Here is a 25,889-nt window from a genome sequence, read left to right on the forward strand (position 1 = left end):
CCAATGTGGTGGTGGTGGGGTTTCCTCCTCTCGCCCGGAACCTATCGGCTCTATTCTAGGTTATGGCAGATGATATGCCTACCATAGAGTTTCTCTGTCATGGGTAAGCACCACCGTAAACGTAGTCAAGTTAGCATTTCAGAGCTAACGTTCTCTACACGATCGCACCGTCAAAGAAAGGGGCTCAATATAGAGACCCGCGACACCGAATGATCAAAGCAGATTGAAAGTCCGAAACCCGGCAGATTCGTCCCAAAACGGATCACTAGAACGTGTCACTAATACAACGCACAACTAAGTGGCGGTTCAGTATTGTGACAAAAGGTCATCGGCAACACTCAGTTTGCCTGCCAGGTGAAAGCCCATGAGCAAGGCCACAGTTGGCTAGTGGTAGTAAACACGATCGTTCAATTTAGATGAAGGAATTAGGACCACAATGACTAAACAGAAAATCTCCATCATCACATATCCTGATCGGCGTACTCAGTTCCTCGACCGAGCAAGAGCTTTTGGAGCCGCGTTAATGAGAGTGGTAATGGTTGCCAGACACCTCGTGCGCGTTGGGCATTGGAGGCATAGGTGGAGCAGTAGACTGCTGTGGTTGCATCTGTGTGAAGGAACCCCCTGTGTGTTGCGCACTCAGGGGCGTTGGAGCTTGTTGGGGATAGAAGTTGTGCTGCTGCTGAGGCTGCTGTTGCTGGATAGGTTGCGGGGAGTACATCTGTTGCTGAGTTTGGTGATGGTGCTGCTGAACCCCTGCATCAAATGGCTGGTGCTGCTGCTGTTGTTGTTGCTGCTGTTGTGGCTGCGCGTAAGGAGGCGCAGCTTGTCCCTGGTTGACGGGTTGATAGGCAGTGTTTGTGGTGAGATGCGTAGTGTTCTTCTCACTGTTGCTGTGATGGCTGGATGATGACACTGGGTTGCAGTGCAGACCGGCCTTGCGATGGCGATGAAGCATGACGCCGTGGATCGATAGCGAGGTGATGAAGAGAGCACTGCGCAGTCTGTTAACATGGGTTGAGCAAATCCAAGACGAGACAACTTACAATTCGAGGCCACCGACACCGGCGGCGGCAGACATGCAGGCGGAGATAATCAGCAGCGCAGCTCTGGTGGAAGCGTAGCAATCGACGTAATAATCGCAGTAGGCGCCGAGAGCAAAGACGTAGGCGGCTTCGGATGCCAGCAACGCGAAGGCGCAGAGCCAGAACACGACGAGGAAGCAGTCCAAAGCCAGTACGGCCCAATCTAAGACAGCCGAGATTAGGTCCCGAGCTCGACGATGTAGGTATTGGTGGAAGCTTACAATTGTATGCCTTTGGGGCGCCATATTTGGCGACAATGAGCCAGGTAGTCACGATGACAGTTGCCACGGCCTTTTGGAATGGTGTTAGCCCAAATGGCACACTTGCGACGCTGGAACGAATTACATACGACGAACAGCATGAGGCAATTTCCAGGGGTTGGGGCGGCATAGGCGCCGAAGGCGCAGAGGCCGGTTATGATGAGGGCCAGAACGAGCTGCACTATTCTGAGAGCGATGAATCCTCTGGGGTACAGAGGGACATGTTCGCGGCCAGCGCGCCGCTGAGGGGAATATTTGTCTGTGTTCTGCATTTTGTTTCGTAGAATGAGAAAGATGATATGAAAGTTGACCGTCAGGTACAATACCAATGAAGAAGGCGGAAAGAATACACGGGGAGAGGGGAAAGGGAATCCAATCCAGTGGTCAGATGTGCTGTCTGTTGTTTGATATATATGCTCAAGGGGCGGGTCGTATGGAATGAATAGATAGACAGATTTCATCTGCTTCAGACCTCCCTGCTTTTCTCAAAGCGTCAGCCCTGCCGGTGGGCAATCGAGGTAACATTGAATGTCTTAACCCTGCGCAACGCGGGACGGAAAGTCACCAATGGCACCACGAGTACTGACAGGACTGCAAAAGTCACTCAGTCCGTGGCGTCAGAGGCACCAGCAGGGCTCAATAAAGCCTTATTCATCATCCTATTTTCTCGGACCAGAGCAAGTATCTTCTGCGAGGTAGCTTTTCGAGGCAACTTATGGGCTACAACACTTTCAAATCCATAGAAAGTTTTCTTCCTATTGTTTGCTGTCAAGACTAAAGGCTGCACCTAAATGGAAGCTAGAAGCCGTCCAAGTACGGGTATAACTGAGGTCCAGTGGGTTGCGAGATTCAACGACGCAATGTGCCAATGAAACTCTACTGCATTTGGCCATATCTCTGGCCGTGTTAGAATCGTTGATGTGGCGCTCTTGGTGTGAAGTCGCAATGTGAGGTTGTAGTGCAGCTGAATAATGCGGCTGACGCAATGAATGAGACTTTCTCAGGGGCCGGGCGGTATCCCTGCTATCTATTGGGGTTGTCTCAATGAACATTTCACGGTCTCAGGCACCATTCCATTAGAAGCATCCACTGCGATGATGCGGAAATCTGCCGCACAAGCCGGGCTGATTTTAAGGAGAATATCACTCACATGAAATGCAAGGGCAAGCTCTCCTATGGCATTTTGATAAGATCGCCATGAGCAAATGCGATACCAGCCATTATTGGACTTTGCTTGATGGCAGCTTGCTAGCCAAGGAGCACAGTAATTATCGCGTTATCAAAGATGTTCTCACACAAGTTTAAGAAGGAAAAAAAAGAAAGAGAGGAAGGAGACACTGGGCGAGACTGGGTAAAGATGCCCAGTTTTAGTAACCTCCTATGTAGTCAGTAAACCGTGTAGATTTCTCAAGATCACATACACTCAAAACGCTAAATCGATGCTCAATTCCGTCTCCATGCTAGGCGTGCCATGGGCGATTTGACCATGTGATGAAGCTCCCTTCTTTCAGCCTTGCACCGGCTATCCATTGTCAATTCCGCCTGCCAAGATGAGGGTACCAGATGGCGTTCTCAGCCGCACCCAGCTAACCCCCAAATCGGCCAAAACCGAAGACAACAGTGCGACATAAATCGCTGGCCGTTGAACTCAACTGGTGCATTTAAACGAGCTGGCCATTCGCAGCGGTAGTTGGGCGGCGCAGTTGGCGTGGTTTCAGAGCGTTCTAACAGGCATCTTGACGGGGAAAAATGAAGGCAAGATGTGTGTGAGATTTTGTGAAAATCCGAGTTTCTCCATGGTCGCTTTAGCAACAGAACAGAACCATTACGTGATTCGTTCTGCAGACAAGTTGCCATCAGCAGCGGCAAGGTTGATCGGAGTAAACCTGTCACTCTCGTCTGTTCCATTTTCTTTCTGGCAGGTTTTCATTGCCGTCTCCCGAACGAAGGACATATGGAAAGCAACCAGGATTCATATGCCGCAAACTTGTCAGAGGATAATTGCAAACGGCAGGTACGAATCGGCCGAATGAAACATGGTCCTGTAGAGGACGTGGACCCTTGTGGTGGGGCACATGCACACGGCCGTCTGTGCTTCGGTGGATCGTCTGAGGTCATGACATTCTTAAATTCGACTTCAAACTCTCAACATCCTAATTACATGTTCCCAGGCTCATCTACGGAGTGACACGACGGCTGAACAGCTGCGAAAAAGTTCTCCTTTCGTTATCCTGACCTGCTTGGCGCCGTCGGTAACGACCGATTTGCTTCCTTTGCCCCTGCTCGCCTTCCGTTGCGCTGACAATGGACTTTCAATCTGGGGATACCGGATGTTGCCAAGCCTGGTAAGCAATATACGTCTGGTACGAGCTTAGGGCCAGCGAGAGGAACCCAAGAAACACCGCGAAGAGCACACCTATCATGGTAGCCATCATCATGTATCGGGCACCGCTGCGTCTCTCAAACTGTCGCTCCAGCCATCCTCTTGGCTTCGGGTTGAGGAGCTCATGATGCAGCTCCGACAGCCGTGTCGACAGATAATAGAACGGCACCGTCTCTTCTCCCTTGTTTTTGATCGATACGAACTCGAAGTTCTGAACATCTGGATCGAAGGCTCCATTCGCGACGTAAGACGCCAGCATCTTGCGAGACTTCTTGTCTGACAGCGGAAATAGGACTCCCTGCAAAGACTCTAATACCTCGAGCATGAGCTGGCGCGGAAGAGCTCCCCTGGAGCGGTCACGTTAGCCGTACCGTACATGACGTGCAAATTCGCTGATCTCACCGTTTCAGGGCATCTTGGATCGTTCTCTTGTCTCCCGGGTCCTTGCTTCGCCTCAGATGCTCCTTGACGAAACCGGTGCAGTGGAAGACATCAAGCGTCATGTTCTTCCGGTCGAGCTTCAAATGATCCCGAATATCGTTTGTGGGACGGATTACTATCCCAAGAACCTTTTTCAGCTTCGTCGCTTTCAGGTCCGATTTGAAGTCGGCATGGCCAAGATGCTCCGGGTAGCTCAGGACCATGTGCGACTGCGGTTCGAAGAACTTCTCGATGAATTTGCTGAGGGGCTCCGTATCTCGCCATTCAGCACGGTAGCCTCCTTTTTCTAAACGGTCGGTCGAATAGTCCAAGGCTAAGCAGCTTGTCATGAAGGCGATTCTTGTGGCGAGCTCAATATCGCCTGGTTGCTTTGCGGACAGCGTCTCTCTCGTGATATCCGGATCGGCTCGCATCCGGCTCAGGAGGATCGCTAGTTCCTTGATTTCGATCCCACCGCTTCCTGTTCCCCAAGTCTCGCGCAACTCTGCTTCACAAAACTGGAAGTATCGGTCCAGACGAGCGTCAGAACACGGGCAGTGGCCTGAGCGGTGCGATTCTCCGACGTCGTAGCTTTGGCGAGACGACGAATCAATCGCGGCACATATTTGCGACTTGATGTCCAACATCATTGGTGTTCTGGGCATTTCCCCCTGCTTGTCAGCCACGTCGAAAAACTTGGGTCACTCGCTCAGAGCCTTGCCTACGCGGAGCTTACGCACGTGATCCGCGATGCAACCCTCATCTATGTTGTCCACGTCCCAAGTGCATATGCAGTATGCAGCTCGTCTCAGCCTGCTTGAACCTGGGGCGCAGCAGTTACTTTACATTTTCGACTGCCGCAACCAACTTTTCCTTTAATTTGGCCGACCCCCTCTCTTGCAATTCAGCTTCCTTTCGCCAGAACCACCTGTGAACTTGCACCGCAACTTGCCCCTGAAAGAATGGCCGAGCCTTCAGTGTGTGCTTCATCGTTGCCTGCACCACGCTCATCTTACCTCGAACAGAAATCGAGTATCGCCCGTGAAAGTATCGTAGCCTCGTCGATCGGTTTTGAAGCTTGCGCCATGGATACACCGAAGTTTGATACCGCGAGCGACTCTGGCTACGGCTCAAACTCCTCGATTGCAAGCGGCCCTTTCAGCAACATGAGCGACCAAGACTCATTGAATCGATTGGAAGAGACTAAAGAACGACCGGTAGTTCTCAATACAGGCAGGTGGCCTGTCAAGAAGAAGTTACTAGTTATCAACAGAAGCATACCCGAAGCTGCTATTAATCACCTCAAGGACTGGAAGATTCTCTACGGCCAAGCTCTGTGGGAGTTTGTCACAGTCTCGGCACCTACTCATTGCAACTCGAAAATGGCAATGAAGTTACGATACCTCGGTGCGTCCGAAACTGAATCCAGCCTATACTTGATATTCTTCTGCGACAAGAAGATTGCAAAGTACGTCAAACGGTTCGTGTCTCGGGCCCACGTGCAGGAGGACATGCGAAACCATTTTGTTCCGCAAGTCATCTCTCAAAGCCCGGAACTTCTGAGGGGAGATAAGGTGTTCTGCTCGGCAGAGTCTTTCTCAGAAGAAACTTGTTGCGGAAGAAGAGTGTACCTTCTCGGGACTCAACACGAACAATCGAGAGTTGGAACTCTGGGCGGCATTGTCATGGCATGGAGCGCAAAGGATATCCAGGCTTACGGGCTGACGAGTGGTCATTTGTTTACCGAAAACGCGCCTCCTCTAAGCAAAGAGTGGTCCCAGAAGCCACTAGATGACAGCGACGATGACGAGTGGGAGGATGATATCGAGCTCGACTTCGATGCGGTCACAATCACCTCAGACACATCCAGTTCCGACCTCGCAGCTGGACAAGGCAACACTTTTGCCGAGAACGATGGTTCTTTCATTCCGGACGAGGTGTTTCTGCTGGGAACTCACCAGCCAGTTGACCCCGTCCTATTCGGCACGCCGCACAAAGCAGGAGATTGGGCGCTGGTCAACATTGATGACCCAATGGCAGTCCGCCCAAACATAGCTCGAGGGAGTGCAGACGACACGTTCCCGCGCATGTTCTTGGAGACCCTCGCGGAACCGCACTGGGGCAGCTCCTTCGACGACTGTGCAGACGTTGCAGTCATCACCTGCCACAAAACTCTGACAGGATCACTCCGCCAGAGCGGAAGCACAATCTCTGTTGGGCCAAGCGCCCCGTTTGCCGACATGTATGATTTGAGCGTGGCTAACGGAGGTAAGTGTCTCGTCATTCTTGAACAAGTAATTCATGTCCTGACGGTCCTACAGCGCTACTTCCTGGCGATTCCGGCGCGTGGGTAGTCGACGCGAAGTCGGGAGATGTTTACGGGCATGTCATCGCCATTGACGCCCTTGGAGAAGCCTACGTCGCGCCCATGACGGATACGCTCGAGGAAATTCGCGGTGCTCTCGGCGCGGACACTGTGAAATTGCCGACGCATCACGACGTGTGGGAGTACAAGTACAAAAAAGGCCGGAATGATATTCAAGACTGGGGCTCAGAAGACTGGCGTCAGAGCCTACACGCCAGTCACCGAGACCCGCGCAACAAGAACCCGAGCAGCGATGATGAAAGCACCAGTTCTGTGGAGCTCGCTACGAGACCCCGCGCAGCAGTCGGTTTGCTGTCCTTGATGACCCGTTCCCAGAGGCGCCAGCCTATGCAGTCATTTCCGCACGACCTCCTCGACAGTCCGTCCCTGATGATGCGCGACCGAAACGCGGATAACATCGCCCAAAGCGCGAACTCGGAGCGCTCCTCCCAGCCTGGGACTCAGCCCGGTAGCGTAGCGTCCTCGGACGCGGGCAGCCGTGTCGGCAGCGTCTTTTCCACCGGGAATACGACCATATGCAGCAGCTGCCTCAGCTCTTGGGGCGGCAGCCCCTTCCCTTCGAGGCGGAGCCTGTTGGCTCATCAATCGGGCAACCGCATGGGCGTGGCCTTGCCGTCCCAGAAGGCCCAGGGTAGCGGTGTCGTCATTGTTAAAGAGGGCAGTACCCGGCGAGAGCGTTGGCCGCCCACGAGTCATCCCGTGACCAACCGAGATGAGATGACGGCCGGGACGGCCGAGAACGCTGCGGCCTTCGGGACCGGAAACCCCGATATTTGGCACCCTGAGGGTGGCGCCAACAGCAACCCGGCTACACGTACGAACGCCCAGGATGTAGAATCTCGACCGGAGCAGAGTGACGATTCGCCGGAAAACCTGAGAGATGCCCACTCGAACTTTTGTGCATGGTGATGGAGTTGGCGCAGCAGTGGGGGTTGCTTGTTTTATGGAGGTATTGCCCTTGGAAAGGTTCTGAGACTGGTGATGTACTTGAACATGCGGCTCCGAGATCACGCGTTGCGTGATGTAGTAGAGGCATGCTCAAGTTTGGACTGCGCCTCCCGTCGGAGTCAGCCTGCTCGAGACATAAACGGTGATGAAACCCATTTCTGCCGCTCAGTTATCACCAGCGAAAAACGCAAATAGACGCAGGTGTACCGAAATTTGCATCTTGAATTTCCACCTTGAACTGAGGCCGTATCCGGCCGGGTATCATATCCACCCCCTAACCACGCTTCGTGCCCCCAAGCGGCGCACGCTTAGTGCTCGCCTGACTCAACAACTCCACGTTCCGCGGCAGATCAAAGTCCCCCCTAGCCTCAAACCAAAACAACATCTCCGGCTCCGGCCCCGTCCGCTTCGGCGCCTGCTGCTGTTGCGGCTGCTGCGGCTGGCCTTCCATAACAACATCCTCATCCCCGTCCCCCTCGTCGTCTTCGCTCTCCTCGTCGTCCTCCAGCCCCCTCCTCAGCCCCGTCCTCACGTTCTCGACGCCCCTCTCGCGCTCCTCGTCCGTGTACACGTCCCCGGCCTCCTCGAGGACGTACTTCTGCACCCGCTCCACGGTCCACGCGCGCACCTCGCGCCAGACCTCCTCGAGCTTGGCCTCGCCGTTGGTCGCGTCCCCGCCGTCGCCGCCACCGGTGCCGGTGCCGGTGCCGCCGCGGAGCTCCCGCGTCGTCTCGCGTCCGCGCTCGACCCACTCCTCGACGCCGGGCTCGAGCTTCTTGCGCAGGAGCTGCAGGAGGATGTTCTCGTGGACGCGGCCCGGGTACGCGACGTCCGGGAAGACGTGGAGGTGCTGGAAGACGTGTGTGTTTTCGGTGAGGGTGTCGAGGAGGGTCTGGAGGTTGCGGAGGAGGATCTGGGACTGGGCCTGCAGGGAGGATCTACCAAGTTTCCAAGAGTCAGCCTGTGTGTTGTTTATCCCGGAAGGCGCAGTGGTGTGCTGTAGGCTTCTGGCGGGAGGACAGAAGGGGAGAGAGAGACGTACGGAGGTGGTAGCGGGTTGCTCTTGAGCACGTCCACCTTCAGACCCTGAATGCTGTTTGACAGCTGGAACAGGCGCTGGCGGGTCTGCTCGATGGCCTTGAACTCCTCGGCGGAGATGCCGAGGGCGTTGGGCTTCTCCATGGCTGCTTGGTGTCGCCGTCGAAGACTCGGTGGAGGGGTGGTTGTCTGAACCGGTTTCGGTCGCGGATGCCGCTCAGGGTCTTTTCTCTGACGGCCGTATCTTCCGTTGTTATGTCCGATGTCGATTGATGCGATTTGAGGCGCGTCGCGCGGGAGTGCGTTGTTTGCGACAGCTCGAAGCCGCGACGGATCGTCCAGAGGTGAAGTTACGAAGATGAGTTGCGGTTCCAAGAAGCTCAAAAAACGGCCGGGGGAAAGAGTGGGCCCGCTAGGTCTGTTCGGGGCAGGGGCGATGGGACCTCCCTGATGCATGTACAGGGCACCCTGGTCGACATCACAGCTGGGTGTCACCAGGATGTCACCACCTTCAGATTCTCGTTGACGAAGCTCTGGCCAGTAAGATCCGGCGTCTTGACTTCCGTTGACAGTAGACTTCTTCCATTGAGATTGGACGATCAGATGAAGTTGGCGAGACATGCTATTTCCCCGCAATCACAACATTGGGCATCTCGAAGCGAAACCAGCCTCGGCTTCACCTAAACTCAATGTCGGGTATTGTTTTGCAGTGGGCACTTGTCACTGATGTTGAAGCCGTTTCGTGCGTAAGTGTTGCTAGATTCAATTTGCTACGGGACCTTTTCCATTGCCCTGCAGAAAAGTATGGTATACAGAAGAGCACGATCCATCTGGTATCTTCGCTCCAAAACCACGGCCCGCAATGCGGAAATCAGTGAATGAGAAGATGTCGATGCTCAAACAGCTGCTGTCGAACGTCCAAAACGCCATCCCTGAAATGTATCTTATATGGTCATCATCATTAAAGTCATTGAAAAGCCAGCTACTGGCCGTGAGATCCTGCTTGGTCGACTAGAACACGCTTCCCGATGACAGCTGTGTCGATTTCCCGGCCATACTTATCAACGGCCGGGAAACGAGCGCGGCGTTCAAGTTCGTCGAGAGGGATTTGGGAGCGGATGTACCTATGAGATAATTAGCCTCGGCATGATGATTGGGTTTCATGATGACTTACTTCATTCTGCCGTCGTCTTCGGGGTTGAAGTCCCAGCTGGTGAAGGCGCCCTTGGTGAGAGATCCCCACACCAGTTTGCGCCTACGCTGAGACGTCAAGACCTCCTGCGTGATAGCGTCAAAGTCCCACTTGCGCTTGCTCTCGGCCGTGTACTCCTCCAACTTGGCCTTGGCCTCTGCTTCAATGGCCTTCGCGGCCTTGCTAGAAGCCAAGTTGACAAGCTCCAGTGGATCATGCTCGAGATTGAAAAGCTGGGTGCCATCCGCTGGGCAGTGGATGAACTTCCAAGGCCCCTCCCGAATCATCATGAGCGGGCTAACAGTGCCCTCACCCGTGTACTCGGCGTAAACCTTATCGTGACCCTCCTTGCCCTCGAGATGGGGAAGCAACGACACGCCATCCATGGGTAGGAATGATGCTGGCTTCGTGCCGACCAAGTCGCACAAGGTTGGAAGAATGTCCAGAGTACTGACGTTCTGAGTAACGCGGTGAGGCTCGAACTGCTTGGGGTAGTGGACGAAGAGAGGCACTCGAACGGACGACTCAAAGTAGCTCATCTTGTACCACAGACCGCGCTCACCGAGCATGTCTCCATGGTCACCGCTGAAGATGACAATGGTGTTGTCCGCAAGACCGCTCTTCTTCAGTACGGAAAGAAGCCTGCCAACGCAGTCATCCACATAACTGACGGCACCATAATAAGCGCGACGAGCTCTCTTGATCTGCTCATCCGTGAAGTCGTAGTCCCAGAGATCGCAGACCTTCATGAGACGCTTGCTATGAGGGTCCTGCTCCTCCTTGGGAATGCGCACCTTGGGCAGGGTGATGTCGACGTCCTCGTACATGTCCCAGTACTTGTCCTCGATGGTGTAAGGGTCGTGAGGGTGAGTAAGAGAGACAGTCAGGGCGAAGGGGCGTTTCTCAGGGCCTTCGCGGATGTGGTCGTAGAGGAATTGGGTGGACTTGTACATGACCTCCTCGTCGTAGTCCAACTGGTTGCTTCGCACGCAGGGGCCAGCCTGAAGAATTGAGCTGGAGTTGTGGTACCATTCAAGTCTGGTGTCTGGCTCGTCCCAGTTGACGGCCCAGCCAAAGTCGCCAGGGTAGATGTCGCTGGTCAGGCGAGTCTCATAGCCATGCAATTGATCTCCAATGAAATGCATTTTGCCGGCCAGTGCTGTCTGGTAGCCCTTCAGACGCAAGTAATGAGCGTATGTGGGAATGTCACTCGAAATTTGGGCGGCGTTGTCGTATGCGCCGATCTTCATGGGCAGAAGACCCGTGATAAGACTCATACGGGAGGGCGCGCAGAGTGGTGAAGGGCAGTAGGCTGAGTCAAACTGTACAGACTGGGCCGCAAGGCCGTCCAGGTTCGGGGTCTTGATCTGAGACTCCGGGTTGTACATCTTGAGCTGAGGCGCGGCCAGTTGGTCGGCCATGATGAAAAGAATGTTGGGCTGCTGAGCAGGGGCCGGAGCCGGCGCCGCAGCATGACCGTTGCCATTGGTAGGCCTGCCGCTTGGCTGTGCCAGAGGCGAGGAGGGGAGAGAGTTGAGGTCGGGAGCCATTGTGCTCACAGACGCCCAGGCTGAAATAGAGGAGAAGAGGCCGTTCTTGAGTTGAAACTGCCTTCAAATAGCGTTGGTGATGTGTCCCACTGGAAGAAGTAGGCAGACGGGTTGGTGGGCAAGAAGGCGGTCAAAGTGGTAACAAACAAAGACTTTGATGGATGGTCGATGATGATGAAAATGATTTGTAAGTGTCCTAGGGGCAGGGGCAAAGGCAAGGCGGAAAGGTAAAGTATAACAAGCCGAACCTTTGAGATGATGAGACAGAAAAGGGAAGAGTCAGTTCATGGCTTATGGTGGGAAAGAGCAGTCATTTAAAAAATCAGCGTCGCTTGGCTCAAGGGAAGGGCGAGCCACGCCTTCCCTTTCCCTCGAGATTCATCCCCGGGGCCCTGGGCTGGAGCCCGATAGGAAAGAGCAGCGGGACTGGGACTGACTGGGCAAGGAAGGCGGGAGCGTGGACGTGAGGTGGACTGGAGAAAGAGCGCCAAACGGGGCCTACGCTTAGTATGCACACACAGTACAGAGTATCTATGCATCTATGCGGATAGCGAATTGTTGAGGTGTGCTACAGATAAGGATACCCCGGAAAGTGCTGATTCCTCTCCCCACCGTAGCATCGCTTGAACTGGCCCGCCCAGCTTGGTGGAGCTTACTCGACTCATGCAATGTCACGGGGGTGCAGCTGACCTTGAGTTCAACCCATGCCCTCCTGCGTCCCTCTTCAGAAAAAAAAGATGAGCACCTGGAGCAACCGGAGCCCAACACCGCTTGCCGGATTTCGAGCCCTTCCACGGTGTACAACTTACCTTACTTCAGGAAAAGGCAGGAAAAGGCAAGCGCGCACACCACACAACGCACACACACAGACACGGCCAAACGACATGGTGTTCCCTGTCTGCTTCTTCGACCTTCTTCTTGCTTCGTAATGTTCCTTCAAGCCACTACACGAACATACGCTAGTCCGCTGCTCGGTCACCAACCAAGACAAGTCGTCGCATGTGTCAAAGATGGCGCGTTTTGATCAACCTATTGCGAATTTTACCAAGCGGAGCATCCAACAACCAGTCACGCTGTCTTCAACGCTCGCAATCACGTCCCGACGTCTATTTGGCCATACTCGCATTACAAAGAAGCAACTTCTTCCTCGTCCGACTCCAGTTTATCGTCAGGTAACCATCAACCTCCTTCGACATACGGCTAGTCGACTTGTTCTTGTTTTTTTCGCCTTCGTCAACATCTCCGCAGGGGATTGGCGATAGATGGCGGTGTGAACAAATTCCACCACAAACGGAAAATCGCCAGAGAAAATTGAGAACCAGAAAACGGTCCGCTAGACCTTCTAGAACAACAAGCATGGGCAGTCCTGTCTCGTGCTTCTTCCCGTCATCAGGCACATCTGGATTGGCACCCCGGACACTGACACCGACCCGGCCGACGTTATGCTTCAAGCGGGAATACGGATACCTGCTGATGGATTACCGCAGTACAAGCACTTGAAAGCTGCATCTTCCCTGCTACTGGGACCCCTGGATCTCGACCACTAAACCGCAATCGCACACCTGCATCTAGGCATTTACCCAAAGACCAGCGTCAACCTGCATAAGCGTCTCTCAAATCCATGTCAGGGTCTACTCCGATTAGCTGCGCCGACTGGACAGATATGCTTGACTTCGAGGGTGCAACAAGAATTTTCCTCTCGACGACGATCCAGACTCGGTGAGGGGATTGAGGGGTGGTTGCTGGTGTTCGCGAGCTACCTCACTGCTACGTGCACGCGATCAAAATTACGGAGGACTCCGTTTGTACCTCAACCACATCTCCACAGATAACACCGCAACACAGGGCACGCGAACAAGCCGGCTTGATGGGTCTCGACACGAGATATCAATGCCATCCACTTAGCATCGACATGATTGTCAAGGGTGCCTCCATCTCGGATCCTCGGGGACTGGGTCGCCCCCAATAATCCCCATTTACGCATGTAGGGCACAACACCAACACCGTGGTTGCGAATTGCAGCGAACGGGGCTCTCTCCAGATTCCAGGTGGACAACGTCGGGCCATCGGGTCAGCAATCGCACCCTCATTTCCAAGACCGTCAAGCCGTCTCCGGATCCCACCTGCGCCCCTGGCATTTCTCGCGGAGACATTTTCGGGTCACAACACCGCACATCGCACATCTGGCAATCAATCTGTCCAAATCTCAGATTTCCACCACGGAGAGTCTTGGGAAATGTCGTGATGGCGTCCACCTCCGGGTTTGAGCCGCCTCAGACCCCGCAGCTGCGGGGTTCCCTCCACGGCTGCCCGGTCACGCCATCGGACTCTTTTCTCTCGCCTTTGGGACCTTTTCAACGCCGCAATGGCTTATTCAGGATGTGAATCATCCATCCATCATGAACGCCTTTCTTCCATAACTACGCCTCTCAACGCTAGCGCAACGCACGCGCCAACATGCCATACCAGTCGCCGCACTGTACACCCTACGCCGTATTCGATATCTGATTACGCTTTACCGCCGGCGTATGTGGCCCCGGCGTCCGTCCCGTCAGCCAGGCCGCAATCACATCATCGCGCTCCAGTATTGCTTCATCAACTAAAACAGCGGAATTCGAGTCAAATCGCATTCTGTTCGTTTCATCGCAAATAATCGCCCATTACGCTGCAGGAACGCAGCCACCGCCCACCGAAGTTCCATCATCCCGAGCTTCGATCAAGGGGTACAGAGAAAGAGGAGTCATAAATGTCCGTCGATCCGTCACGGCCTGATTCCTGCGCTTCCGTCTTCCACCCTGTCCGGCTCGCCCCTTCTCATCAGGCGTGCCATTGTCCATCTTCGTTTTCGGCTGAGCAGCGCCAGCGCCCCCTTTACACCACCGCCTGCCTGCATTGCACTGGATGATCATCTGACGGTCATCATTCCCATCCGTTAAGTGCATACATGGCGTTTGAGATCCTCGTCATTGGGAGGGAGGCGGCCGCATTAGCTAATGAAGGTGTAGCAGTGATGAGCTGCTGCTTGTCTTGTCCGCTGCCTTTAACAGAGAGGCAGTCATTTGCCGCGCCCCGAACATCCCGCAACACGCATACCACGCCAAGATCATACCCGCCGCCCTCCAGAGCCCGACCTTGGCCGCTGCAACCTGCAACCTGCAACCCCCTCACCACCCACTCATCGAGTCCCAATTCGAGACAGGCCAGGGGTCCAACTACACTACCACACTACCGAACCCAACCTTCCCTCGTCGAGAAGGCTGAAAGATTATGCAAGAATCCAGCACATTAATCTACAGCGAAACAACTAACACCGTCCCCCAGACCATGCATCAGGCCCCCTCCTCTGGAAATAACTCGAACAAAACAAACCAAGACCAGCTGCTCCGTCTGAAAATCGACCCGTGAATCGGCCGTCGTCGCTTGCGATCGATGATCGGCCCAGAACATCACGCCCCCCTTCCGCCATCATATCGCCGTCGTCTCTGGTCCCCTTGTCATCCCTCACCCATCTATCCCAACATCGAATGCCCTCACCTGAGCTTTCGCGAGAGCCTCAATCCCAGAAACTCACCAATAACAGCCCCCAATCCCCTTCCCCGGATTCCCTTTCATCTCATGCCCCCCTGGCGGCGTGCCCGGGTCTCGAAATACCCTCACATGACCACTTTCCTCGCGTTTCGCCGTCGAACCAGTGCTTGGCAGCTAAAAATCTCCCACTTGCCATGCAGACAGACCACGCGCCCGCCCTTCCCACACACCCTCCACCTCCCCAATCCCCCCAACGTCCACAAACCTACGAGGCTGGCCCCGTTGCAGCCTGCGCCTGCCGCCTTCGTCACACTCTTGATCACGAACCACTCATTTTCAAACACATTGTGCACGTTTTCTTCAAGCTCCCACCTTCGGCACGGCCAGCGTCGGGAGCCCGGTAGTCGGGGGCGTCGGGAGCCGTGATGTGATGTGAAGACGGGAAAGTAGGAAGTCGGTCGTCGGTCGTCGCCCGCGGCGCCAGAGAGCGAAGTGCATGAGCTATCTGCTATCGCGAGCCGTATCGCAGCCACTCATCTTGCAACACATTGTTCACGTTTACGCATCGGCCACACACATATCACATGCACAGGGATATTCAACAATGCGGGTTAACATTCAAAAAGGTATCAACTAGTGGCGGGGTGGTGTGTGTGACATATGCATCTCCAACCCCAAAGCCCCCCAAAATCCTCTCCCGTCCATCCGTCCCCTCTTTCATCGCGCCTCCAAACCATCTTTGGGATGGTGTGGGCTGCTGCCGCTGCAGCAGCAACCTGAGAAGCGTGAGAAGGCTGCCATGCACCCCAGCGGATCGTTTGCCCGCGGGCGCGTCCAGTCTTGTTCCATCATATATACTCCTACAAGCAATGTCTACCAGTTGATTGAATTTTTGGTTCCCCCTGCAATGCAGTCTTGAATGAATCAGACGAGTTAAAAAGGAAAAGTAAAGATAAAAATAACCGCCCTCGCCTTGCTTTGTCAGTCAACCCAATATGCGACCCAAGTAAGAACATCCGTCGTCGTCTCGATGCATTCCTCTCTTTCCCAAGAGAGAAGAAGGGTAAGAGTAAAAAGATCCCCACGCCTGCCTACTCATACCCAATTCGTCCCATCAAGCCATGTCTCGTTTGCTGTTATGTGTTTTGTGTCGTTGTATGTATGTAGCTACTACAGTGGCAAGCAGCTGTCTCGTGTGCCGTCCACGCATCCGATCATTGCGTGCGGTAGAACTTCTTGTACAGAAGATGCAGCAGCAGGTTGACGTTCAGCTTGAGGTTGCCCTCGAAGAGGTTCATGAACTGATGGGCCTCGAACTGAGCCTGCAGCAGGCCCTCGATGGGCACGGTGGCGCTCGCTCCGGGCATCTGGATGTGGCCGCGGGAGCCCTCGAGGTTGAAGACGCCGACCTCGTCGCAGGAGATGGTGAGGTTGACCCTCTCCCAGTCGATGACGCCACTCCAACCGACGAGCACGCCTTTCTCCGCCAGAGCCCGAGCGCTATATTTGTAACTGCCAAACTTGGGGACCCGCCCGCTGCGTTCCAGTTCGCGCTGGTGGTTGTACTGTTTGGTGAACGGAAGCAGGAACCGTTTCTTTCTGTTCATGACGAAATTCAGTCAGCCGATGGCGACACACTTGGACCGTGCTTGTAATGTGGGGATGGGGGATGGGGGATCCGGGGTCGGACAGGGGGAAAACGAGGAGTGGAAGGAACTAAAAATGACTTACCCTTTGTTCTTTTGAAGCGTTGTCATGGCAGACTCGATGTAGTCGTCGTAACTCTTGCGTTGCTGCTCGAGGTACTTGGCCTTCTCGTGGAGGTTGGCAAGAGTCAACCGGACACCTTCGACTTCGCGCTGGCGTTGCACGCGTCTTCGGCTCTTGGTTCTGATGTCGAGGGCGATGGCGTTGAGAATATCCTGGTAGTAGTTGTGCTTGGAGATTCTGCCCATGTGCTCCAGTCTCATGATGTTCTCGAGAGCTGTCCGCTTGAGGTCGTAGTAGGACATGCGTGACACGTCTACCATGTGGGCATCCGAGTACGCGCCCCTCGTCTTGTCGTCGTTCACATAATCATCGTGCAGGACAGACCGCCACTTGTGCTCATCCTCGTCCGAGATCGGCTTCACGAGGATTTCGAGGAGGTTGGCGCCGGTCTGTACACGAATAATGTACAGGATGCATCGCTTCGTCTCCATGAAGAGTGCCTTAACCTCTGCGTCTGGATCTTCGATGTCGTGCAGCTTCGGCGTAAGGTACATCTGGATGTCGGAGGAACCCGCCGCAAGCATCTCGTTCTCGTTGTTCTTGGCACTACCGAGATCCTGCAGAATTTCCCGAACGATGTCGTCTCGGTTGGGGCATATTGATGGCAGTTCTGCTGCGACGAGGTTGTGAATGGCGAAGATGTCGGTCATCTTGATGTAGAGGGTTGGTTTGTGCTTGGAGTACAAGTCGTTGAACTCGTCAATGTCGAAGTTTTGCTCGGCATCGGGTACAGAAATGAGGTCGTGGGTGATCTGGGCGAGGCGCTCGCAGGACTCAGCAACAAAAGCATTGAGAGGTTGCAGGTAGATGTTCTCGCCGCCGAACGGTCTGCTAGAGGCGATCTGACCGAGAACCTTGGCAACTTCGCCCAGGTTGCGCTTCTGCAGCGGGCTCAACTGCTTCTCGATGACACCAACGTTCTCTGGGGAAGTAACAGCAGGTTGAAGATAGAATCGCCAGATCCAGTTGGTGACGACCTGAAGATGGTGGTGCTGCGGGTCTTTCTTGAAGTGCTGGCAGAGGGTCTCGAACATTTGCCGGCAAAGGAAGCGGAGGCCGTACGGCATCTTGGGGAGGAGATCCTCCAGGGCCAAAAGGTACTGGTCGCAAATCTCCCGCAAGTCGCGCAGGTGGTCGATGAAGAGGTCTCTGGTTTCGGGGTCCTTGATGGCAATCTCGCGCGGGACGTCCAGAGGACGCCTACTCGGTCGTCCAGTTCGCAGTTCTTCGTTGTTGATGGCTGCTCTGTAAATCTGGAGAGGGTCACTCTCGAGATCCAGAGCAGGGTCCTCCACGATGTTGTCTCGGACGATGGGGCCGAGGAGTTCCCGAAGGTATTTGCGATCGCGTGGAGAGCGGGTGTAGTTGGAGAGAACCTTGGTCCAGAAGTAATTGCCGCGGAGATAATCTTGCAACGTCCTGGCACATTCGATCTCCTCTCGCATGGCTCTGGAGAGGAGCTTCAGAAGATAGTACTCCTCACGTCGCTTCTGGGCGTAACCGAAAAGACCCATGACGAGATGCTCGATTCTCTTGCTCTCCTTTTCGGGAGTTCCTTGCTCGCGAATGCGCTTGAACAGACGAGCAAGATATTGGGGCTGAGTCTGGAGGTTGAAGAAAAGTTGCTGGTAGGATTCCAACTTCTTTCTTGAACTCTTGTTCAGAGCCTTCAAATCAAAGTGGTTGGTTGAGGACATGGTAGAGTTCGCCAGGAGACCGATGGAGCTGCCGCCGTAGTTGCTCTGGTGCCTCACAACTTCGTCCAAAGTGATCTTGTTCTTGACGAGCAGTGCAATCTTGATGTCGAGCTGGTCGATGTACTGCTCCAACATCTCGTTCTGGCGAACCTGCTGGACCACCGTCTTGCGCATCCGCTCAAACTCAATTTCCTCGTTGAAGTCGAAGTCACTGTCGTTAAGGAGATGCACGAAATTCTTGACCGCGTTGACCGGTGGGTCCTTTCCGTGCGTAAGACTCTTGTATGCGTCGCCCTGGATCTTGGCTCTGACAAGGCTTTGGATCTTAACGACTTTCTCCATGTTCTCCTTGAAGAAGCGCTTCTTCTCTTGGAACTTGGCGCGGACAGTGAAAGCCTTGGCGACTGCTTGCATTTCAGTGATGGCAACCTCTTCCGCCTCGATGTCTGAGATGAGGTTGAAAACATCACCCCTCACCATCATGGCTCTTGCGAGGCCTTGCAGCTTCTCGATCTCGGCGGTGTGAGACTCCAACTCCTCAAGCAGAGCGGTGTGGTTTTGGCGATGAAGGTAGCCTCTTATGCGAGCCTGCAGTTTTGTGATCTTGGGCTCGACCCGGATGAGAGCGTCTTGGTCGGCAGCAATGCGACGTCGCTCAAGCGTGCCGCGGGAGATGGACTGCAGATCAATGATGGCTGGCTCGTGGCTGTTCAAATGTTCAAGCAGTTGAGTCACATCGCGGCGGACGGCAGCAGCACGAACGTGCGCCTGAAGGCTCTCGACCGCGGAGGCGTGTTCACCGAGCTCGGCCTTGGTGGCAGTGACCTCAGAGCGAACTGACTTGCCCCGGAATGCAGCCTGGAGGGCCGTCCACTGGGGGGCAAAGCTCTGGAGATGTTCTTGCTCCAGAGCAATCTGATTTCTAGTCTGCAAGGCTCTGGCGGCAGCCTGCAGGGTCGTAATGCTGTCGGCTTGTCTGTCCAGAAGATGGAGATCATGGGAAACGCGTCCTCTCAACTGCATTCCTCGTACCGCAGCTTGCAAGCTCGTCGTGTTGTCGGTTTGTTTGTCCAGGTGATGCAGATCGTTAGAAACACGTCCTCTCAACAGCATTCCTCGCACCGCAGCCTGCAGATTACTGACTTCTCCAGACTTCTGGACAGTTTCCTGTTGTTGAGCAACAAGCTCTTTCCGGGCCAAGAAGCCCCTAAACGCTGCTTGGATTTCACGGACGGGGCCGGCATGCTGGACCAACTGAGATGTCTGGTCTCGTACCTCATCACGGACCTTCTTGGCCCGAATAAGACTTTGAAGCTCCAAGACAGTGGGCTCCAGGGATTTCCAGAAGCGCTCCTTGTTGGCTAGTCTGTTGCGGGCGAGAAATCCGCGACAGAGGCTTTGCAGATCGACAGCAAAACGTCTCATTTGGAGCCGGTAGCCGACGATTTGGCGTGTCCAATCAGCTCTGATGCGAGATTGAAGCTCGACGAGGGAACTCTCAGCGTCCCAAAGCTGATGCATGGTGTCTCCCAGGCGCATCCTCACTACCGCACCCCGAACTTGAGCTTGTAGTTCGACGATGGACTCCTCGTTCTCAGCCAACTCGCGATCAGTCCTCTCTTCTTCGGTTTCCTCGGGCTCCGGGGTTGCAGGCTCAACACCAAAATCAGCTCCCATATTACCGAAACTGGGCATGTTAACCCCGAGTTTATCAAGGCCTTTCTGCATCGCCTCGAGCTCGTGGTGCTCGAACTCGAGTTGACCGACCAAGTTACCGATGCGAAAGTCAACTATTCCTTTTCTGAACAGGAGCCAACTCAAAGCGTGGATGCAGTAGATGACTTTAGGTATGTTCTTCTTCTCGTATAGGTCGATCAGCTCGAATCTGAAAAGGTCGGGAAGCTCGACTTCGTCCAAGTACCGGAAGAAGATGGCGATGTTGTCGGAGTGCCGGAACTGCAGCTTTTGGTGTCTGAAAATGCGGAGGCGACGTTCAGGGTTGAGAGCCTCAACGACCTCCGCCAAGGTAACACCATCTCGTAGGGCCTCCTCCAGTTCGACAATGGGAGGGATGGCTCGGTGGATGACATCTTCGATCCACTCCTTGGCCTCACCAATGTGACAAAGATATTCGTAAGCCTGGAGAAACTGGCGCTGCTTGTCCATCCAATTTCTGCCTTCCCAGCCATAGCCACCAGCGCGTTGTTGGTTGCTGTTCTGTAATCTGCGACGACCTCGGAGTCCGACCACTTCTTGCGCCGGTGAGGTGATGGCAAATCCTTCGGCAGACTCGGACTGGGCAAGCCTCGATAATGTTCGTAGCTGGCTGGTTGATGATCGGCCGAGCTTCTCGAGGTCTGGACGGGCTAACGCTGTCGAATGAACAGGAGCAGGTGGTTCATGAGCGTGAGGGAGAGCGGCTCCTGCCCTGACCGTGTCGGAACGGCTGACTAGCATCGAATTGGGCCGGATAGTGAGAGTTCGGGATAGCGGAGTCGGAGATGTGCTGCCGTCATACTGGGCGTGCGACAACTTTCCAATATCCACGCTTTTTGTGCGATCGTGGCGAGTGAGGTGGCGGGGAGGAGAAGGTGTCGACGGCGTGGGTGATGCGGGTGAGGCCGATGTTGGGGCGGGAGCTTGAGCGAGTGGTCGGAGGGACTGTCGAGCCATAGAATAAAGGTTGTCCTGGTCTTTCTTGTGGTCGAGGTTCTCTCCGCCGAAAGAAACGTGATGCAAGCGGGAACCATCACTCTTGCCTCTCTTATGAGTGTAGCCGCTGGAAACCGAAGATGTTTGGGTGCTCGCTCGGCTGTTATCGGAGTATAGAGAGTACCCCGACGAAGCTATGGAAGAAGCGGTAGAAGATTGCCGGTTGACGTTGCTAGGGTAGTCCAAGGTATGCGACTGTCTGAGAGGGTGCGGCCGGTGCGACATGTTGGGCGATGATTAGGATACCGGAGGAAGCCTGCGCTGAAGAATGTATGTGCTCAGGAATTCGGATGACAACATTAGGGCGCCTTTTTCGGACGTCGTGTGGTATAATATGAGGTGAATTATGTTCGACCTGAGGTCTCGTACGTCCGGGTCGAAGCGGACTCTTTCGTTTTCGGTTCTGCGGTGCTCGATCAAAGACCAAACAGGACGAGCAAAGTCGGGAATTCGAAGCGGCCGGCGGCAGCGCGGCAAAGCGCGAGGAAGAATGGAGATCAGACCCTCAAGACATGAGCGCGCACTGCGCAAACAAAAGAGAAGAAGTTGACGACGGACGAGGGCGAGGTCAAGGACGATGAGTCGGAATTTGAGAAATGGATTAATGATGGCAACCCACCAGCCACTGCGATTCACAGTCCTCGTCGCAATCTCGTCAACGACCAGGTGTGGGTGGGATGTTGGGTCGTTTGGTGGTCAGGTAATGGACGATGGAGGGGAGGAGGGGAGGGAATCGGGACCTGATAAGGCAGTTTGTTTGTTTACTGCTGCAAGAGGTAAGCGAGCTGCGGCAACCAGCCCCTTGCAAACAGGGGTGTCCAGTGAGAAAGTCACCCAGAAATTCCGGTGGCTAGTGGCTCGTGTGGCCCCTGCGTCACATCCGGCCGGCTTTTTTAAAGTGGGCCATCATCCAGCAATCTTTCCGTTGCACGGTCCTTGGGATCCGCCTCCGCCCTCTGTCAATTGGCCTGTCGTCTGGACTTTTCTGGGTCTTGGACTGGCGCTTCTGCGGAGGGCCGGAGGACAGGCAGTCAAGAGTCGAGACTGGATGCCCAACAAGCCAGGGCGATCTATCACAACGTGGTTCAGGCACGTCCCTTGAAAATCATGGTTGAAAGCGAAGGCAGTGATTCGACAGATGTCAATGTCTGCTCCATTCTGGCCTGTGACACGTCGACCAATCTAACCTGATTGCCGTCGTCCAAGAAACGTCATTTTGGCCTGGTACGGATACAGGGAATCCGAACAATTCTGTCCGTTACCCAGGTAAACACAGAGTACGGGCATTGGGAACTGGGATAAGTCATGGTCAATTGATCAAGTTCAAGTTGTACGCCTTGCGTCCTCGATGTCGAGTCCAAGATAAGATGCAATCCAACTTGCGAAAAGGAACGAGTTGAAACGACTCAATGTTATTCGTCAATCAATATGACCCATGCGTGTAGCCTCTTGGATGGGATCAGCCATTTTGTGGCAGGGTTTTCTCTCAAGGGCGCGAAAGGATGCAAACCAAGACGAGCGATTGCTTTCGTGTTTTCTTTTCTGTCTTTGTTCCTTTTTTTCAGTACACCTAGTCTAGCCAATCAGAACCTTTGGAGGCTACTTCGTCGGCTTTGACCGCGAAAATTGCGGCAAGCTGCGCTCGAAGTGCTAAATTTGAGCAACCGGCGACATTGACCACAGACATTGTGGCTGAACCCGCAGATGACATGGGGCACGATGTGGCTAACGATGCTTCAGAAACGCCCCGAAGTCTGCTGCACTAGATCAGTCCATCGCCAGTTTCAATTAGACGCGCAAGAAGAAATTATAGAATCTCGCGGGAACGCCTTCAGAACGGCACAACCGTCCAAACTCGCCCATCTTTATGTAGGTTGGGGTATTTTTGTCAACAACGATACCAGACTCTACGAATACACGACATATCCTCAACCTTTGTTGCAGGCATGTTTGCTGCGTCTCGTATCAGGCTCAGCCCAGTTGCTGCACTGAACCTGAACAAGGATTGTCCTGCACCTGTTGCTGTGGTCAACCCGAGAGTCCAAGGTCGGCTCCCGAGTCTCCAACAACAGCATCTTTGTCATGGCTTATTTTCAACCCGTAAAGATCTTGCGGTTGCCGTGGAACATGTCACTGCGGAGGCAAAGAATAAGGTGTTCTCACAACCGTTTCCACCCACGATTACAATGGAAAGCCTTTGAAGGCCGTTTCCCACAACGTCCTGTTGGACTTGCGTCATAGGGCCCAGCGACTGCCGAGCTTAGGTAAGCCAGCGCTACCGTTTGCCCAAGAGCCGTTGCTAAGACTTGTGTGATGCAACCCAAGAATTAGTTTCGCCAGTAGACTGCGGATGCCTTTCTGAGAATTTTGCTACAGTCAACTCGAACAAGTACACGATTTTCTCTCTAAAGGTACCTTAGGTAGTAGAGTCGGTCAAACCCAAGGACAAAGCCCAATGGACCCGGTCAGGTCTCGGTCAGGCCATTCTTGGCACAGTAGAGCCCCTGTCGCACATGGTCGCGCCGCACTGTGACCCTTCACCGCCTGCCCCTCCTGCCCCTCCATGCGCCGGTCGCGCACGCGCAGGGTCCCAATTCCATTAAAAAATTCTCTGCGGGGTGTCGTCTCGAAACTTTTTCCTCCTTCTTTCTTACGGGAAGAAGAGACCTATCCAACCTTAGTCTTCGAAATCGAGCCAAACTCTTGTTCTCTTTCGAAAGACTAGCAGTTCTTCAACTCCGTACTTTCCTTTCTCCTAACCACTTATACCCTTCTTTTTTACTTTCCTCGGAAGAAGCTGAAAAAATGCCTTCCACCAACGGTATCAACGGCGCCACGGTGCTGGACTCCAAGTCCGCCCTTCAGGTCCTGAAGGAGTACGAGAGCCGTGACGGCCTCGACATCAACGAGCTCATGGACACCAAGAAGCACGGTGGCCTGACCTACAATGATTTCCTGCTCCTGCCCGGCTACATTGGCTTCCCCGCCTCCGCCGTCGCCTTGGACTCTCCCGTCACCAAGCGGGTCACCCTCAAGACCCCCTTCGTCTCCTCCCCCATGGACACCGTCACTGAGCACGAGATGGCCATTCACATGGCTCTCCAGGGTGGTCTGGGAATCATCCACCACAACTGCTCTCCTCAGGGCCAGGCCGACATGGTTCGCAAGGTCAAGCGCTACGAGAACGGCTTCATCCTCGACCCCGTTGTCATCAGCCGCGACACCACCGTCGGCGAGGCCAAGGCCCTCAAGGAGAAGTGGGGTTTCGGTGGTTTCCCCGTCACTGGTCAGTATTTCCCTCCAAACTTTCCTTCCCTGGCTTTCCATGATTACACAACCAATTCATTATAACTTTCGTTCCACCAAAAGGTGACCATGTCGCCATGCGGAGACACTTTACTCTGATCTTAGCCAATTTTCACAAAATTTTCTGCACTTCCGTGTTCGAATAATGGCTGACAAATTCTTACAGAGACCGGCAAGCTCGGTTCCAAGCTTCTCGGTATCGTCACCAACCGTGACATCCAGTTCGAGGACGACTCTACGCAGTCCATTGCCAACGTCATGGTCACTGACCTGATCACCGCTCCTGCCGGCATCGACCTCGTCGAGGCCAACAAGATCCTCGCCAAGTCCAAGAAGGGCAAGCTCCCCATTGTCGACAAGGACTTCAACCTCGTCTCCATGATCTCCCGCTCCGACTTGAACAAGAACCAGCACTTCCCCCTGGCCTCCAAGCTGCCCGACAGCAAGCAGCTCCTCTGCGGTGCCGCCATCGGTACGCGCCCCGAGGACAAGGAGCGTCTCCGCCTCCTCGTCGAAGCCGGTCTCGACATCGTCATCCTTGACTCCTCCCAGGGTAACTCCATGTTCCAGGTCGAGATGATCAAGTGGATCAAGAACGAGTTCCCAGGCCTCGACGTCATCGGCGGAAACGTCGTCACCCGCGAGCAGGCCGCTACTCTCATTGAGGCTGGCGTTGACGGTCTCCGTATCGGTATGGGCTCCGGCTCTGCCTGCATTACGCAGGAGGTCATGGCCGTCGGCCGTCCCCAGGCTGCTGCCGTTCACTCCGTCAGCAGCTTCGCCGCTCGCTTCGGCGTTCCCTGCATTGCCGACGGTGGTGTCCAGAACGTTGGTCACGTCGTCAAGGGTCTCTCCCTCGGTGCCTCCACCGTCATGATGGGTGGTCTCCTGGCCGGTACCACCGAGTCCCCCGGTACCTCCTTCGTCTCCCGCGAGGGTAAGCTCGTCAAGGCCTACCGTGGCATGGGTTCCATCGACGCCATGCAGGACAAGAAGGCCGGCAACGGTGGCAAGGACAGCCAGAAGAGCAACGCCGGCACTGCCCGCTACTTCTCCGAGGGTGACAGTGTCCTCGTTGCCCAGGGTGTCACCGGCTCGGTTGCCCACAGAGGGTGCGTCCCGCCACATCCCCCTTTCCGAAATATCAAACATGCTAACCGTGTCCCAGTCCTATCAGCAAGTTCATCCCCTATCTGGCCGCTGGTCTCAAGCACTCCATGCAGGACTGCGGCATGCAGTCCCTCAAGGAGCTCCGCGAGTCCGTTGACAACGGCATCCTGCGCTTCGAGCTGCGTACTGCCAGCGCCCAGATGGAGGGTAACGTGAACATGGAGTCTTACGAGAAGAAGCTGTTCGCCTGAGAAACGGCGAGCCACAGCTTGAAATGATGAATGTGACGGGAATATCAAAAAAGGGTTGATGAGATATCACTGGGTATGGGAGGGAAAAATTGGGGGTTACATGAAAAATGCACGTCTTCCCCCGTATATACGTACGCGATATAAGGGAGGAAAGGATGAGATGCTTTTTTTGGTTAGGACGGCAGTGCTTTTGAAAAAAGTCTCAAACGGAGTTTTTGGAGTCTTTTTTTGCAAGTAGAGATGATGAAGCGAT

General features: G+C 54.5%; 7 protein-coding genes across 7 annotated transcripts; 2 read left to right on the plus strand and 5 right to left on the minus strand.

The window, feature by feature from the left end:
• Positions 1 to 520: 520 nt before the first annotated feature.
• On the minus strand, positions 521 to 1,617 carry CkaCkLH20_04084 (uncharacterized protein; the record flags this gene model as incomplete). The annotated part of the gene is made up of 4 exons (XM_038886803.1): positions 521 to 995; positions 1,047 to 1,248; positions 1,307 to 1,376; positions 1,435 to 1,617. The coding sequence occupies 4 exons, from the start codon at positions 1,615 to 1,617 to the stop codon at positions 521 to 523; spliced, it is 930 nt and encodes a 309-aa protein (XP_038748053.1).
• Positions 1,618 to 3,657: 2,040 nt separating this feature from the next.
• On the minus strand, positions 3,658 to 4,798 carry CkaCkLH20_04085 (uncharacterized protein; the record flags this gene model as incomplete). Its single annotated transcript, XM_038886804.1, has 2 exons — positions 3,658 to 4,075; positions 4,131 to 4,798. 2 exons carry the CDS (start codon positions 4,796 to 4,798, stop codon positions 3,658 to 3,660), a joined length of 1,086 nt encoding a protein of 361 aa, XP_038748054.1.
• A 435-nt stretch (positions 4,799 to 5,233) lies between these two features.
• Positions 5,234 to 7,443, plus strand: CkaCkLH20_04086 (uncharacterized protein; the record flags this gene model as incomplete). Its single annotated transcript, XM_038886805.1, has 2 exons — positions 5,234 to 6,416; positions 6,470 to 7,443. 2 exons carry the CDS (start codon positions 5,234 to 5,236, stop codon positions 7,441 to 7,443), a joined length of 2,157 nt encoding a protein of 718 aa, XP_038748055.1.
• Positions 7,444 to 7,756: 313 nt separating this feature from the next.
• CkaCkLH20_04087 (RNA polymerase II mediator complex component Med8) lies at positions 7,757 to 8,664 on the minus strand (the record flags this gene model as incomplete). The annotated part of the gene is made up of 2 exons (XM_038886806.1): positions 7,757 to 8,420; positions 8,525 to 8,664. 2 exons carry the CDS (start codon positions 8,662 to 8,664, stop codon positions 7,757 to 7,759), a joined length of 804 nt encoding a protein of 267 aa, XP_038748056.1.
• An 838-nt stretch (positions 8,665 to 9,502) lies between these two features.
• Positions 9,503 to 11,262, minus strand: CkaCkLH20_04088 (choline sulfatase; the record flags this gene model as incomplete). Its single annotated transcript, XM_038886807.1, has 2 exons — positions 9,503 to 9,644; positions 9,695 to 11,262. 2 exons carry the CDS (start codon positions 11,260 to 11,262, stop codon positions 9,503 to 9,505), a joined length of 1,710 nt encoding a protein of 569 aa, XP_038748057.1.
• A 4,742-nt stretch (positions 11,263 to 16,004) lies between these two features.
• Positions 16,005 to 21,194, minus strand: CkaCkLH20_04089 (uncharacterized protein; the record flags this gene model as incomplete). The annotated part of the gene is made up of 2 exons (XM_038886808.1): positions 16,005 to 16,389; positions 16,522 to 21,194. The coding sequence occupies 2 exons, from the start codon at positions 21,192 to 21,194 to the stop codon at positions 16,005 to 16,007; spliced, it is 5,058 nt and encodes a 1,685-aa protein (XP_038748058.1).
• A 2,580-nt stretch (positions 21,195 to 23,774) lies between these two features.
• Positions 23,775 to 25,636, plus strand: CkaCkLH20_04090 (inosine-5 -monophosphate dehydrogenase imd2; the record flags this gene model as incomplete). The annotated part of the gene is made up of 3 exons (XM_038886809.1): positions 23,775 to 24,255; positions 24,442 to 25,387; positions 25,444 to 25,636. 3 exons carry the CDS (start codon positions 23,775 to 23,777, stop codon positions 25,634 to 25,636), a joined length of 1,620 nt encoding a protein of 539 aa, XP_038748059.1.
• Positions 25,637 to 25,889: the final 253 nt, after the last annotated feature.

The sequence above is a fragment of the Colletotrichum karsti genome, assembly GCF_011947395.1.
Source record: "Colletotrichum karsti strain CkLH20 chromosome Unknown Scaffold10, whole genome shotgun sequence".
NCBI lineage: Eukaryota > Fungi > Ascomycota > Sordariomycetes > Glomerellales > Glomerellaceae > Colletotrichum > Colletotrichum karsti.